Source organism: Cryptococcus neoformans (genome assembly GCF_000091045.1).
Source record: "Cryptococcus neoformans var. neoformans JEC21 chromosome 3 sequence".
NCBI classification, from domain to species: domain Eukaryota; kingdom Fungi; phylum Basidiomycota; class Tremellomycetes; order Tremellales; family Cryptococcaceae; genus Cryptococcus; species Cryptococcus deneoformans.
The window spans coordinates 567,115-581,200 of NC_006685.1; the positions used below are offsets into that span (position 1 = coordinate 567,115).

Genomic DNA, 14,086 nt, shown 5'->3' on the forward strand with positions numbered 1-14,086 from the left:
TCAAAATTACTATTTACGGGTATCATAAGCTCTAATAATTCGTTAAAGGCTTTTAGACTGCCAATTGCAGCGTTTTCGGCGAACAGAAGGTAAGAAGATTCGGTTTCGGTTTCGCAAGGATTCACGCTTGGGCTTAAGAAGATAGCATAGTAAAAGATATGCAAAATGCTTGAGCTCATTGTGTAGTCCATACAATGTCATAGGAACACTATTAATGAAAGAGTATTCTTCTCTGTAAAATCTAATGCGGACCATACACCTGCGCGTGCTGTTGCGCGTACGGAATATGCACCGGATTCAACATGTTCGACTCGGGCCCCAGAGCTACTGCATTCCCCATACGAGGTTCAAACCCATATTTGTTATTCCAGATAGATGGATTCTGTCGTTGCATGACTTGATTGTTCCACAATTGTCGACTATACCACAGAGCATAAGCCATCGTTCCTGGTGGAGCAGAAGGGGGGGCTTGGTAGCGGTATAACCCATTCCTGTCAGGATACTGGGGTTGTCGTGTATTGAGGAAAGGTCTCAGATTTTTCGCATGTTCTCGTAAAAACGCTTCTTGTTCTTGGGATGGAAGTCTAGAGAAAGCGAGACACTGATGGCTCTATGAGTACTGAGCCAGAGCCCATCTGATACACAAGAAGACTCGCCTCGGCTTCCAAATTTCTCTTCTTCCGCACCCACCAAATAATGCTAGCTATGATGGCAAGACCTAATACCCCTCCTGCAATGCCTAATGCCAAGCCCAGTTTCTGGCCTTCTGTCGTTGGCTCCGCGTCGATGGGAAGGCTGCCAGGTGTGGTGGTGCTGACGTCAGCCCAAACAGTGTATGCAGAAGTAGGTGATGCTGGACCGGGGGATACAGTGGGATAAGCCGCAAGGGAGAAAATCTGGGTAGCAAAAAAGGATTTTTGTTGGAGTATTGGCCAGCTACATTGGTTGTTCTCTGTCTGTTTCCCTGTCGGCATACAAACGTGTATCTCTGATGTGCAGTCACTTACAATGTTCGCTTGCATGTATGTTTGATTCACAACAAACATGTACCATCCTGGTGTTGTGAACCTGAAGGGATATCCAATTGGGAAATTCTCGGCAGTGGTTCTATAACCCACAAAATCAGTCAGATTTGGAGGCGCAAATGCTGAGGGAGACGTGTTTTTGTGTTAGAAGATGCTGCTCACCCGCAAAGGCCAGTGCTGCCAACAGGGATGGCTTCGACGCTAGTAGGATCTTCTGAGCCACTGGAAGGAAGTACGTCGACGGTGTAGTTCGACATGATGATGAGAGGGACAACTTCTCTCATCCATCCCCCATAAGTTGGGGCTGGCCTTGGGACCGCATCAACAAAACCAAAAGTGTAATTGAGCTCTGCACGATTGTCCAACCATAATAATCGTCTTAATGGAAAAGTTATCTGGCATGAGCCGAAACACGTACCTGTATATAATGTTTGCCAAGGGTTAGGCATAATGAGCCCTAGAGTAGCAGCTAAGGGTATAGGAGTGGTCGCTGTCACTAGATTATGCGTCGTTGTTGTAGCTGTCGTATCGGATTGGGGAGCTGTTCCCCCAGCTGTCCCAAAAGTCGTATCATTGACTGCCGCAATTCTGGCGGTAGTCTGTGTATCCTCTTTCAAGGACGACTCCGTCCAAGAAGATTGGGTGACCGAAGAGACGCCTGATGAACTGGTTACCGTTGCTGTTGATTGCGATGATGTTAAGGAAGACAAGAAAAGAACCAAGGATACTACGATCCAGTGGATTGTGTGCGGGTGTCTATGTGGAAACATTTTTGGATAGGCGACATGAGAGCGCAGTATTGTCGATTAAGACAGGAGCTCATCATAGCAATGTATGTTCTGAAGATACGTATACAAAAATAGAAGGTCAGTCAACGTTCGACATGGCGCGCATGTGTCGCGCTGATACCTTCTCTCGATGGACACGCCTGGGAGCGAAAAAGACGCTCGTCCCTCCTATCCTGACCGATATACCATCAGTTGTGTAGATCCACCAGCGCAGCGGGTTCAACAAATACGTGTAGTTGCCATCATCAATCATCTCTGTCTTCCCTTTTGCATTACGTATTTTGGGTATTACTTCGCTTTACATAAGATAAAAAAGTCCTGGCGGCATTATCCGACGAATTGTTCTCGAGATTTCTAGGGCGAACGTGATCATTCAGTTATTACCGCTCCCTAGTCAATTTATTGCGAATAATTTAACACCCGCCTCATCAATCCTTGTTCTCTCTACTGCCCTCACAATGCCCCCAAGGATAACCTCAAGAGCATTATCGACTCTTTCTACTGCTCAGTCCTCAGCAGGAAGCTCGTCAACCCTTCCTCCTTCCACATTCTCTCTACGTCAACACAAACGATCGCCGTCATCACATTCGTTCACTTTTCGACACTTTGGTCCACTGCTTGCGCACCCAAGGAATCCTTCAACGGCGTCACTTGGGTGGAGGGTGAGTAGAAGGATTTTTCGTTGTCCCGCAATATCTGACGGATGATGCAGAGATCATTCCATTCTTCAACAGTTCACCCCGCTTCTGCAAAAGATCCATACAATGTCCTTGGCGTAAACAAAGACGCCTCTTCCTCTGATATTAAGAAAGCATATTATAGCGTAAGCCCGATTGAAATGGCGTAGAGCACGTGTTGAGAAGCTTGCTTACTATACGATAGTTGGCGAAAAAATGGCATCCTGACTCAAGCAAAGAAAAAGATGCAAAAGAAAAGTTCCATGAGATACAGGCCGCTTATGATGTACGTCCTATCAGTCTGTATATCTGAAATCCGAACTGATCGCTATATATAGATTCTGTCAGACGATAAAAAACGCCAAGCGTACGATCGATACGGTTCCGCTTCAACACAGGAGGGCTTTGATCCTAATTTCGCCCATGGTGCTGGCGGATTCGGTGGATTCCAAGGCTTCGGCCCTGGTTTTGGTGACGGCGCTAGCGATCTTTTTGAGTCTCTTTTTGGAGGTGCATTTGGCGGCGGTAGCAGTGCATTCGGTGGTCGCCAGAGGCCTGTTAGGGGGGACGATTTGGAGGTTGGTGTGAATCTTTCATTCCTGGAGGCTTGCAACGGTGTCACACGCAAAGTTACTGTCACACCAGTGATTGATTGCAAGACTTGTACTGGATCTGGTCTCAAGCCAGGCGAGAAAAAGTCTCAGTGTCCTGCGTGTCGCGGCTCTGGCCAGCGGACTTTCCAAGTCCAGGGCATGGTCATGGCTTCAACTTGTCAAACATGCGGTGGAACAGGATCTACGATTCCCAAAAATGCGAGGTGTGGCGAGTGCGATGGCGTCGGCAAAGTGAAGGAAAAGAAGGTTTTGGACGTGGAAATCCCTGCAGGTGTAGAAGATGGGATGATGATCAGGGTTCCGGGAGCCGGTGATAAGCCTCTTTCTGCTTCAGGGCCGGCCGGCGATTTACTCGTCAGAGTCTTGGTTAAACCGTCGAGTGTGTTCCGAAGGCAAGGCGTAAATCTTTATCACGATGCCAAAGTGCCGCTTCACATAGCACTCTTGGGCGGTGTCATTAGGATACCTACCTTGGAAGGCGACGTGGACGTAAAGGTGAAGAATGGAACCCAAAATGGAGAAGAGGCAGTGTTGAAAGGGCGAGGTGTCAAGAGCGTGTACGGGGGAAGGAGAAATGATCGCGGAGATCTCATCGTGGGTTGGAAAGTACAAATTCCTCGGTAAGTTTATCAGTGCATACCGTATTCGGTGCGCTTACAGTCGAATCAGATCTCTTACACCATTCCAACGCAAAATTCTTCAAGCGTATGCGGATGATATTGAAGGTCGCAATCCCCAAGTACACTTTGGTCCGTTGCCATCTGATCCCCCTGTCACCAACCCATCTTCGCCACCAAAGGAGCCTACAAATGGTGAGGGCTCTTATCCATCATATCGTTCTCAAAACCAGCCCCAAGCCGAGCATGCCCCCCATCGACCGTCTCGGCCTCCCGCTGAACCGTACAAGCCCTATAATCCTTTATCTTCATCTGAAGAACCCATCAGCTTGGCGAACAAAATTGCTTCTGCCATAGGCGGTGCCATTGGATGGGTTGAACGGTTCATGCGGGGTAGGCGATAGACGAGGGTACATGTCAGGGCGGTGAGCACACTGTCTACGCTAGGATTGATGTTGACCAGGTCGGTTTATTTTCAACAGGTGAAACCAAAAAAGAGATTGGCGAGGAGGGCAGACAGACCAAATCGGAAGAGGATGAGGTAGGGGGGAAAATCTGAACTGAAGAAGGTCTACCAGTGCATGGATAAGTCATACGGTTTCGTATGCGAGCTTCAAAAGAAATTTCACGCACAACTCAGCTTCATCTTTCCTTTTAAGTCTAGGGGCGTACGTAGCACAAGTTTCACTGTAGATTATCTGCAACATGCATAGGTACACAATTTAATTTGCGTGACGAAACAAACCCTATCAATGTATAGCTTCTATGCGCCGAGGAAGTACTTGAGCGATCTTCGGAAAACCGCCCATCCCGTCAGGGCTGGGTTTCATTACCAGTTGCTTATGGGAATAAGACAAATAGCCAAGTATCAAACCCTGGTACACAGTCAGTAAGTTTGGCTTAAGCATCGTGTGGGGGACTTGCCTGATCTATAAGGCTTGATACAATGACAATGATGTCCTCAATTTCTATTGTTGCATCTTCAATCTCGCTAGAGCCTGCAAACGCCTGGGATGCAGCCGCGATGAAGATCCATGTGGGACAACGGCCTTTACTGGCCATAGGATCCACTCGGTAATACAGTTTCAACCTGAAAACATGAGCCCCCGAAGAGCAGAGGAATTCTAAAAAGGATATACTCACGCTTGTCTAAAGAGGTTCCTCCAAAGGAGAATCTCCCCCCTTTCATACAGGACCAGCCATATACTGCGCCTCCTAAACCATTCCCTATGTTCTTCCAACACACGACGCCATAAAGGTATATTTCCAGTCCTGAAGGAATCGATCAGAGGTCTGAATTGGGGGAGATCATATGTTTCTAGGGTCTTTGGGCATGGTAGGCGTCCAAGTAGAAGGTTGACAGCTATGAGACGTATAATAATGGACCTGATTTCAGGAGTCAGACGAAAGCTTCCCAGATTGTACTTTTGACTCACCTTCTTTGCTTCCACCCACTCGTATCTTGTGGACACGTGGCCCAAGCCTTCTGCAGCCAAAATACTGCACCTCTCATGTCAAGCAGAACGACACCTAACTTCCCTCGCCAATAATAGCTCTGGCAAACGTCTGTGACGCGGATGCTGTTTTGGCGTGAAGTAAGTCGCTCGTCCTCCGGAGGGATAAGGTTGTGTAAGGACTTTTGTAACTCAGTTGACTGGGTATGAAGTTTGCGCTTAGGGAAGCTTGTTAGCAACAACCATGAAAAATGATGAATAGTGGTTCGCGTACTTGGGCGTAGATGCGAAATAGTTCATTGGCTAGAGGCCAAATGATGTCTCCTACTGCATGCTGTTGCTCGCGTGCATTATTCCATTCCAGTTCACTCATAGGCACGCTCGCGATCTGCATGGATCGTTCGATCAATTGACGAGTGGCATCTCGGATGGAGCGTGCAGATTTAGGATGTCGAAGGGGGTATGTTGACAGCGATGCGGCCGCATCAGAAGATTGGCTAATCTTTTGTGAAAGGTGTTTTATCAAGGGATTGAGAAACGCGTAAGAAGTAGAGCCTTCGGCGTCGGATAGTCCAAATATTTTATTTGCTTCACTAGACGAAGTTTATCAGCAGCGGTGCGATGGGGCGGCCATGCGCAGAATTGAATACCTATAAATTTGTTGCAGCCTGTTAAATTTCCGGTAGGCTCTTTCTTCCTGATCAACCTCATGGTCGTCCGTTTCTCCTCGGATGTTTCTTAGAAGCGCAGAAATCAATGTTGACAGGTTCTCTTTAAGTTCTCCCGGCAAAGTAGTCAGTCGAGGATGAATATTGGAGCTGGCTAAAGCGGCGGGGTTTGACTATTTATGATTACTGTCAGCTTATGACCCATCACATCTCTAGACACAAACCAATGCAAGGGCTTGAACGAGAGGTCCATAGAAAGGGTGTGTCTCGTCAAGAGGCAAGGACGAGACTATGTTGTCAGCTGAGCGAGCAGCGAAGCATTGATCGACGTGCGAGATGAACTGGGAGATGAGAGGCTCCATTTAAAACCATGGAGCTTGGGAAGATCGAACGTGAATATGAACTAGGAGAGGAACCCTCACCGCAGTGTCAATCATTTAATTATTTACACCTGAGTAATAAACTCGCGCGCCCGAACATCATGTATCTCATGACGACACCACTTCCGCTACAGCAGTCTTGATGATGTTGATGCCGAACGAGTTATTCCAGTCGACTCCCGCCCAGCTCTTGAAAGCTTCTCCTCGTGAAGATTTACAACGCAATAGAGAATACACTGGAACATGGTATAGATGGGTTTCAGGTGACCGATGCAAGTATGGCAGGTCATTCCAAGTGACTAAACGACCTCCTTTGAATTAGATATACGCATAATCTATAAGCAACGTGACAAATAAATAATTGACTTTAGGGGAATGTGTCAAACAAATAAATTGGCAGGCATTCGAAACTCTACATTGACATTGTCTACAAATGATCTAGCGCAGATGAAAACCAGAAATGACCGCAGCACAACTGAAGAAACGGAAATAGAAAAGACTAATGATAATGCGTGGACGAAAACGTATGCTATATTGACAAACAAACAAACATACGTACCCACAGCAAGAAGATAAAAAAAGCCTTGACCTAATGTAAGATATTCTGTGACACTCTAAAGTCAGACGTTCTCATCACCTAATTGGTTTTTTCCTTCGTTTCCTTTCAATATCGTTGATCCTTCCCTCTGATATGACTCCATATCATTCCTATCCCTCGAAATCTCAGTTCTAAGCCCCTCGTCTATCAGCCCGCCGAGTACCGCAGCGGAACTTTCGCCTTTGCCTCTCTGAGGTTGATCCATCCTGACATACCCACCTTCTCCTCTTACCACTCCTAGATCAGCTAATGTTGGTGGGCCGTAGGAGTATCCTGTCCCAGCAGTGCTAACTGAATCACCCCTCGCACGCCCCAGCTCATCAATATCGCTCCTCGACAGAGTGGCATTACTGCTTCCGCGCGACCGCCCATAGGAGTGTGAGTATTCCCTTCTCCAACTGGAACCACACTGATGAAGTGCTGCGTCATCCACCGGCCGACCCAACAGAGCAGCACGAGAGTCACCTCGCATGCGTCGAAATTCGGGTCGACGAGCGCCGTGTGCGATGGCGTAAGCATCGGCTTCGTCCGCGACCTCACGTCCCCCCACTCGATGTGGACATGTCGTCCCAGGAATTGTACAGGGGACATCGAAAGATATGGAGGAACTGGAGGGTATTCTCCGAGAATACGATGGTCGACGGCTAGCCAGAGTAGGTGTATAAGCATTGTCGAGCTCCAGAAGAGGGGGTGAAGGAGAAGAGCAGTTGGAATCCCGAGATACACTTTGAGGGATCCCTAAACCTGGACTTTTCATTACATTATTCGAAGGCTCAGGAAACCTGGGTGTAACTGGCGGCCAGGAAGTGGGAAGAAGGGAGCCCAGCTCCATCTGAATATTAATTTTTATGTTTGCGGCGCTTTCGGATGCACTGTCATCCCCTGTTTCCGCGCTCAGCTGGGCGGACGCACTTGAGGCATACTCCTCATTTTCTAAACTCTTCACCCACTCCTTCAGCTCCTCCTCGCTCATATGTTCTGGCATGCTCCAGGATCTGGTCAACGTACGGCCCTCACACCTATTGACATACTCGTCGCTGCCGTTGGAAGCCATCCAACGACGACGAGTGTATAAACCATCTTGGCCTTTTTCATCCGCCCATTCTGACAAAGTTATATTACTTGTGCTGCTGCTTTCCACATGTGCCGGTAAAGCCAACGTCCATCGGCGCATGACGAGTCGCATTTGATAATAGATGTACACAGCAGCAACAGCAGTGGCAAGGATGGTAAGCACTGTCGTGAGGACAGAAATGATGGTGTTGGTTCGGTTAGTTGTTCCAAAGGCTTTTCCGAGGTAGACAATCGTCCACTGTTTTGGAAGAGTGAGAAAAGCAGCAAGAAGATAGCTCCAGAAGTTTGCGCCGGCGGACGCTGATACCTGTTAAACGCCAATACATGCATCATGAGTCATACTTGCTGCCTGACGAAACTGAAGACACTCACAGCTGTTGTTATATGGCCTGGGACGGCACTAAATCGCAAAATGAGAACAAACATGAAGCTCTATTATTGTTATACATCAAATTAGCGCTTGTATTCGTCCGGCATACATGATTGGCTCCCTAACCTTTTCACGAATAAGCTGCGTCAAGGCTGCGTATAATCTGTTCTTCTTCTCAAATCTGAATATTATTGTTCATCAGTCATGCCGATCAGAGTTAAAGAGAATGTGACTTGCTTTGCAGCTCTGGTCTGACAGCACCACTTAAAGGCCACCCAAGTGGCGATCTCTCCTACGAATGTGCCAGCTGCAAGTATGGCAAAGCCAACCCACAAGCCCCATACTAGACCACACAAAATTCCAATGACTAAACGGCGACGTGTCAGCTTCTGGATGAATATCAACGACGAATGAACCCACTTTCATGTCCTACAAGAGGGGGGAATGAAACGATAACCAGAATAGCAATAGGTACCAGCCATCCGGCCGGCCAGCTTCTGATCTTCTCTGTTATAGGCCTACAGAAGTCGACGACCGCATCATGCTTAGCCGTGATCAGGGCGGTCAGGGTACCTGCTATTATCAAGATGGCATACCACTCTGCACTTGTGAGTTCTTTAAACAGACTTTTGAAATTAGGATGGGATGTACTCACTATACATGTGTCTTTGCGCAGCTCTTTTCAACACTTGCTTATAGTCCATGACCTTTATATGTTCCTTTACAGCCACATAGTCTTCTCTTAATAGTGACAGAACAGAAGTAATATCCTTCTCCGAGGCAGCAGAAGAGGAACCTGGTGGTGCGTCTGAGGAAAGGTCCGGCTCATGCTTAGGGGTAAGGGATGGTAATGATGGAGTGAGGTATGGATGATGGTGAGAATGGTGGCGTTGGCGGACGAAGGAGAGAAAGGTTTGGTCCCTGACGATTGTAGGCAGATAGAAGCGATGGCGCATGCTTGGAGGGGGGAGATGACCGAAGTGGAGAGCACTGCAAGAGGGCTCACTAAGCTCTCGGGAACGTGAAAGAGAGATGGAGATGATTTTTCAAGTTGTTCATGCTGTGCCAGTAGCTACGTAGAATGCGGATCGGCTTTGAAAACTTGAGGTCGCCTCGCCGCCGAGACACTCGAATCTTGGATAATTAATAATAGACTCCGCTCTCTCCCTCGGCCTGAGCCGCCCAAGTACAACTATCATAGCTTGCCCACTTCAAACGAGTTATGCTCCCTACCCACAACGTACCTCATGCCCTACTACATATTACTTACTACAAGTGTTGACAATGATGTACACGTGCAACCCTTTCTAACGGAACACTCATAATTAAACCATAATTGTCCATTACTCCTGTTGTCGATCCCATTCCACCACTACCGGAGAATTATTGGTCGCCGCCGCCATCCTCGCTCTGATCAGCCTGTCGACTTTTACCGTTGATCCTCCTATTATCGCCTGAGGAGATATAATTGAGGGTGGCAGACCTTTGCGCGAAAAGAAACTCCTTTTTCCCCTTCCCTGCGCTATCATATGTAGCTGCGACCCCTCAGTGATACAACGATTCCGATCACATTCGTCCTCACTGCCTGGCGACGGTTGCTGAAGGATCTCACCTAGACTAGGTCTGCTTTTCATTTCATGCACGGTTAAATGTGCGTGCCATTCTGGCGCTGATGTTGGAGGCGCTGAACTTCCGCTCTTCGCAATCGTTTTTCTCTCATTTTTTTTGCTGGTCATGGCAGGCAGAAGACAACAAGGATCTTCTCCCATCGCAATATCTTCAAGATATCGTTTCCTTGCTCTGCCACATGTTCCTGAAGACCTAGGCAGTTTTTTGGGACCACCTTGGCGTCTAATTCTTGAAATGCTTGTTAAGTCACTCAACAAAGCGTCACTCTCTTGAGTATAGGTACCGTTCAGATTCTTACTTGCGAACAGTTCTATAGCGTTAGTGAGCGATGGATGGTGGAAGACTTAGCAGGACGGCGTACTTTTGAGTCTCTGATCAATTTGATCCTCCGGATCGTCTGTCTCCCATTCATTGCTAAGCCCTACTGCTTGACTCACATTGCTACCAGTAATTTGTCGCATCTGAGCGCTAGGAGCGAAAGGGAGATTTTTCAAGTGGTTGGAAATCTGGCGCCTGTGTGATGGATACTTCAGAGACTGTAATGTGAGTGTAAGCCTGGCAGACGTACTTAAGATCCTCGAGATATTCTGGTGTATTGAAATCTTCAACGTTGGAAGGTAATACTTCTAGTTTGTATCGAGGCCCGTAATATTCCATACTTCAGAAATCGGTCAGCGTAAGGGAATCGACAGTAGCGGTATGCCATACTATTGATTGCTTGGTAAATCTTCCGATAGCTCTTGTCCACATGCGATAGCCGTTTCTCTAGTCCACGCCCTTGCCACATTTTTCCTGAAATCCACATTTGCATCAGGCTCACTGGACTACGAGTAGATATTTTACACTCACGTCGTATACCCCCCGCCACCAAGTAACATCAATGGTACACTGAAAGTCCTCAAAAACTTGGCACACTCAGCATGCCCTATTCGTTATATCAGCTGTTGAAACCTGATTTGCAATTAAGAAGACCGACCTTTGTCCGACAGGTTCAACCTCCCTAACTTGTCTCCTGACATACTGTCCGCTCCGCCTTGCAATACAACCACACATGGGCGGTAATGCTCCATGATTTCGGCAATAACCTATTCATTATGGTAAACAACTTCGCCCCCAGATCCTCCGGAAAATACTAGACTTGCAGGTTTAAAGATGCTGTGAAACCCTTCGTCTGTGATACCTTCTCTCAGTGGAACATTGACGGCGTAGCCTTTACCTTTACCCAGGCCAACATCCTGCGGCGCTCTGTATCAGCACGGTGAGCTGTGCAATGGAAGTAGTTCGCAAACACCTTGAGAGTCCCAGTTCCTGGGAAGAAGTTACCAAAGAGATGAAAAGAACAAGTCATAACTCTGTCTGTAGAGTAAAACGCTTCTTCAACTCCGTCGCCGTGATGTACATCGATATCGATGTAGAGCACCCGCGAGTTAACTCTGCCAAATGTTAGGGACTGGAAACAAAATCTCTACGAGATAACGCACCGCAAAAGTTCGAGGATTCCTAGGACAATATCGTTGACGTAACAAAACCCACTAGCTTCAGTTTTTTTGGCGTGGTGTAGGCCACCAGCCCAATTGATTGCGATATCGGCTATACCTTCATTGAGCTTCTCAGCAGCACCTGAGATAATATTTTTATGAATAAGCAATCTGGATGAAGATCAAAGAAAACCCACCAATGGATCCACCTGCAGAAATAGAGCTGAATTCGAAAATACCTTCGACTGCCGGACAATCGGACCCAGTTAAGCCTTTCGGTTATCGAGCGATATTGGCTTGTCAGACGGCGCTATCCATAAAGCTGGTTTCTTACTTACCTCTTGACCTATTTCCAGTGAGAGCATCCGCATTTTCCGGTAGTACGCTCTCAAGCAGCTCGATGTACTCATCGGTATGGAATCTCGTCATATCTGTTTTGGTTGCTCGACGAGGTCTCTGCAGACGGATTCACTGTCAGCCCTTTTACGCTTGATTTCATGCCTAGACCAAGAAGACACTTAATAAAGTACTGATTAAACTCACAAAGATCTGCATCCGTTTTGCTCTCGACCCTCGCATCTCGGCATTCACCCATCTTGCTTCATCATTCTCCATCCCCATCCGAGCATTCACCTTTCTTCTGCCCTCTTCCTCCATAGCTTCATAGTCGTCGGCCAGTCCATAGTTAACTACAAGGTTATGTGTCATTCTAATCCGATGAGGCTTCATTGGATGGCCGAGTCCAAAATGGTAGTTGCCTACGTCGTGGTCATAGTAGTAAGCTACGCGCCGGCCATCTGGGCGAACGGGCGAGAAGTCGAGAGGAGGATGAATAGCAGCCGAGGACATGGTGGCGTTTATTTCTGTGAATTATACAGAAGGGCTGTTGTGGGGTGCTGGACGGTATTCCAGAACGAAGGATGATGGCAGTTGCAAGAGACGAACCGAAGAATGAAGGACGGATGATTTGACATTTGATCAGTCCTGCTCCGACGACACCGATCACTCGGCCCCGCGCCAGCCAGGCACCAGTCAGGCACTAAACCATGTGGAAAGTGGAGGGAGGACCCATGGAAGAAGAGGGATTAATCGCCGCTTGCTTTGAGTGGTGCGTAATTAATGGCTAATATTGATTTACGCCTATGGACTAGAACAAGATCAGACAGCTCGTTGGCTGCTATGGAAATGCCAGCACTTGACCCTGTGGTGATTGTCGAGTAGACATCATTACTTGATCTACAAGTATACACAGTGAGCACGGGAGGTAAATATTCGTTTCCAGTAGACTACCGTTGCGTAAGCTGTGACCCGAAGCGTTTCAGACCTTTTTTCTAGATGTCATGCATAATTTATAGTGTAATCCAAGACATTTTGTCGTCAAGAGTCTATGAAATCGTGTTCCTTGCATGGCTGGGCGTCAGCAAGTTTGGAAAGGAGTTTATAAATACTCACCCGCTAGTCGCCATGAACTGGACAAAATTGGTGACTGTCACCTGTTCCTCCTTCTGAGCCGCTTCGATGAGAGGGCCCAACTTTACCACCGTCAACAAGAAGCCCTTTGTCAAGTATCATGAGAGGACATGCCACATACCATTCCAGGTTTCTCGTTCGATCTCTTGGCTAATTCTTTCGCCGCAAACACCTTACTATCCTCCACGCCTGCAGTAGGGTCACTCACAGTCTTCTCGCTCGCGCCCAGCTTGGAAAAGCTAGACTGGAATCCGGCTTCCTCGGGATCCAGCTCGGTAATATCACCTGATCCTTCGGGATTGGCATAGGTGATATCTTGCGGAAGAGTGAACATGTCCAGAAGGGCAAGGAAAATGGGAGGCCAGAACTGCCTGTTCGGCTCTACCAAAAGACTATCTGAACGAGAGAGAGTCTTTGTAAGACCAACTTCAACCAATTTTCTATTCCTGGCGGTTATCTTCTGGCTGTTGGACAAGATGACGCCAGTCAGGAGGTTGCCAAACAGCCTGAAGGGGGGTCAGCAACACTGCGCATATCAACAAATGGAAAAAAAAAACTTACCCAGTCTGAATACCTTCCAGAACACCAACTAGGAAATCCGCGCCCACGCTGTCCAGATTGGCCAAGAAAGCGAAGAAATAAACGAAGCAATGATTAAATTGGGTCGAAGGTTTACCTTGAAGTCGGTTCAAAAGGAGCACAAAGACTGTCTGGGAGAATGGCCGCATCACTTCACTGCACGTTTTATTAGCCACATTAACTGAACGATGCAATCGCACTTACATGGGCACAAACTCATACAGTGCCTGAACCAGCTCAAACGCCCAAACATCATTGACCTTGCTTCCTGCCAATCTCTGGAAGATACCCAGTAATCCCTGTACCTGACCTGCGGCCACAATACTAGGCGCACCGCGAAGGAGTAAAGCCTTCCATATTCTGACAAGAGCAGGGATGTTACCGCGCTGTTCCCAAAGAGCGGCAGACAAAAGCGGACCGGTGAGTGCCTGGTAGGCAGGCGGAAGCTCGGAAGGGGAATGCAATTCCAGAAGTTGGGCGAGAATTTGGAATATATAGGGAATAAACTCTGCGTACTAGTTAGCCCGGAGATTAATGACACTCTCCCACTCACCGGCGACATCGTTGGTCAAGATGTGTTGGGCGGGACCAAATAACGCGTTTTCAAATGTCGGCAAAGCTGCAGGAGTTCCTTCGCACACAAATCTGATCAATGCAGATACACT

At 47.6% G+C, this 14,086-nt stretch overlaps 6 protein-coding genes across 8 annotated transcripts in view; 1 reads left to right on the top strand and 5 right to left on the bottom strand.

Annotated features, from left to right (window-relative positions):
* Nucleotides 1–177: 177 nt before the first annotated feature.
* On the bottom strand, nucleotides 178–2,017 carry CNC02030 (hypothetical protein). Its single transcript, XM_024656717.1, has 6 exons — nucleotides 1,935–2,017; nucleotides 1,444–1,864; nucleotides 1,188–1,374; nucleotides 1,008–1,107; nucleotides 657–956; nucleotides 178–601 (listed from the first exon to the last, which is right to left on the bottom strand). Exons 2-6 carry the CDS (start codon nucleotides 1,793–1,795, stop codon nucleotides 242–244), a joined length of 1,299 nt encoding a protein of 432 aa, XP_024512372.1. The 5' UTR covers nucleotides 1,796–1,864; nucleotides 1,935–2,017; the 3' UTR covers nucleotides 178–241.
* A 168-nt stretch (nucleotides 2,018–2,185) lies between these two features.
* On the top strand, nucleotides 2,186–4,468 carry CNC02040 (DNAj protein, putative). 3 transcript variants are annotated; one of them, XM_024658930.1, is made up of 6 exons: nucleotides 2,186–2,475; nucleotides 2,526–2,636; nucleotides 2,696–2,776; nucleotides 2,829–3,724; nucleotides 3,774–4,146; nucleotides 4,204–4,468. In XM_024658930.1, exons 1-6 carry the CDS (start codon nucleotides 2,272–2,274, stop codon nucleotides 4,278–4,280), a joined length of 1,512 nt encoding a protein of 503 aa, XP_024514269.1. In that variant the 5' UTR covers nucleotides 2,186–2,271; the 3' UTR covers nucleotides 4,281–4,468. The 3 variants fall into 3 exon arrangements, with proteins under 3 accessions (XP_024514269.1, XP_569467.1, XP_024512373.1); XM_569467.1 differs by having other exon boundaries at nucleotides 3,774–3,916; XM_024656718.1 differs by having other exon boundaries at nucleotides 3,774–4,468.
* CNC02045 (hypothetical protein) lies at nucleotides 3,528–6,264 on the bottom strand. The gene is made up of 8 exons (XM_024658932.1): nucleotides 6,068–6,264; nucleotides 5,826–6,016; nucleotides 5,450–5,768; nucleotides 5,158–5,393; nucleotides 4,865–5,107; nucleotides 4,646–4,811; nucleotides 4,355–4,596; nucleotides 3,528–4,292 (listed from the first exon to the last, which is right to left on the bottom strand). The coding sequence occupies exons 1-7, from the start codon at nucleotides 6,203–6,205 to the stop codon at nucleotides 4,471–4,473; spliced, it is 1,419 nt and encodes a 472-aa protein (XP_024514270.1). The 5' UTR covers nucleotides 6,206–6,264; the 3' UTR covers nucleotides 3,528–4,292; nucleotides 4,355–4,470.
* Nucleotides 6,265–6,593: 329 nt separating this feature from the next.
* CNC02050 (expressed protein) lies at nucleotides 6,594–9,314 on the bottom strand. Its single transcript, XM_569972.2, has 6 exons — nucleotides 8,921–9,314; nucleotides 8,686–8,865; nucleotides 8,503–8,632; nucleotides 8,392–8,446; nucleotides 8,268–8,327; nucleotides 6,594–8,202 (listed from the first exon to the last, which is right to left on the bottom strand). The coding sequence occupies exons 1-6, from the start codon at nucleotides 9,219–9,221 to the stop codon at nucleotides 6,844–6,846; spliced, it is 2,085 nt and encodes a 694-aa protein (XP_569972.1). The 5' UTR covers nucleotides 9,222–9,314; the 3' UTR covers nucleotides 6,594–6,843.
* A 10-nt stretch (nucleotides 9,315–9,324) lies between these two features.
* On the bottom strand, nucleotides 9,325–12,413 carry CNC02060 (histone deacetylase 1-1 (hd1), putative). Its single transcript, XM_569971.2, has 12 exons — nucleotides 11,916–12,413; nucleotides 11,711–11,828; nucleotides 11,570–11,644; nucleotides 11,376–11,514; nucleotides 11,186–11,327; nucleotides 11,037–11,129; nucleotides 10,871–10,979; nucleotides 10,744–10,819; nucleotides 10,603–10,686; nucleotides 10,463–10,552; nucleotides 10,256–10,407; nucleotides 9,325–10,204 (listed from the first exon to the last, which is right to left on the bottom strand). Exons 1-12 carry the CDS (start codon nucleotides 12,219–12,221, stop codon nucleotides 9,609–9,611), a joined length of 1,980 nt encoding a protein of 659 aa, XP_569971.1. The 5' UTR covers nucleotides 12,222–12,413; the 3' UTR covers nucleotides 9,325–9,608.
* Nucleotides 12,414–12,696: 283 nt separating this feature from the next.
* CNC02070 (importin-alpha export receptor, putative) overlaps nucleotides 12,697–14,086 on the bottom strand; it is a 3,915-nt gene continuing 2,525 nt past the window's right edge. The window contains exons 11-16 of the mRNA XM_569470.2: nucleotides 13,975–14,086; nucleotides 13,626–13,929; nucleotides 13,404–13,577; nucleotides 12,964–13,348; nucleotides 12,825–12,904; nucleotides 12,697–12,773 (exon numbers count right to left, since the gene is read on the bottom strand). The exon at nucleotides 13,975–14,086 is cut by the window's right edge and continues 137 nt beyond it. Coding sequence (XP_569470.1) covers nucleotides 12,758–12,773; nucleotides 12,825–12,904; nucleotides 12,964–13,348; nucleotides 13,404–13,577; nucleotides 13,626–13,929; nucleotides 13,975–14,086 — 1,071 coding nt within the window. The 3' untranslated portion in view covers nucleotides 12,697–12,757. The remainder of the gene's footprint in view (nucleotides 12,774–12,824; nucleotides 12,905–12,963; nucleotides 13,349–13,403; nucleotides 13,578–13,625; nucleotides 13,930–13,974) is intronic.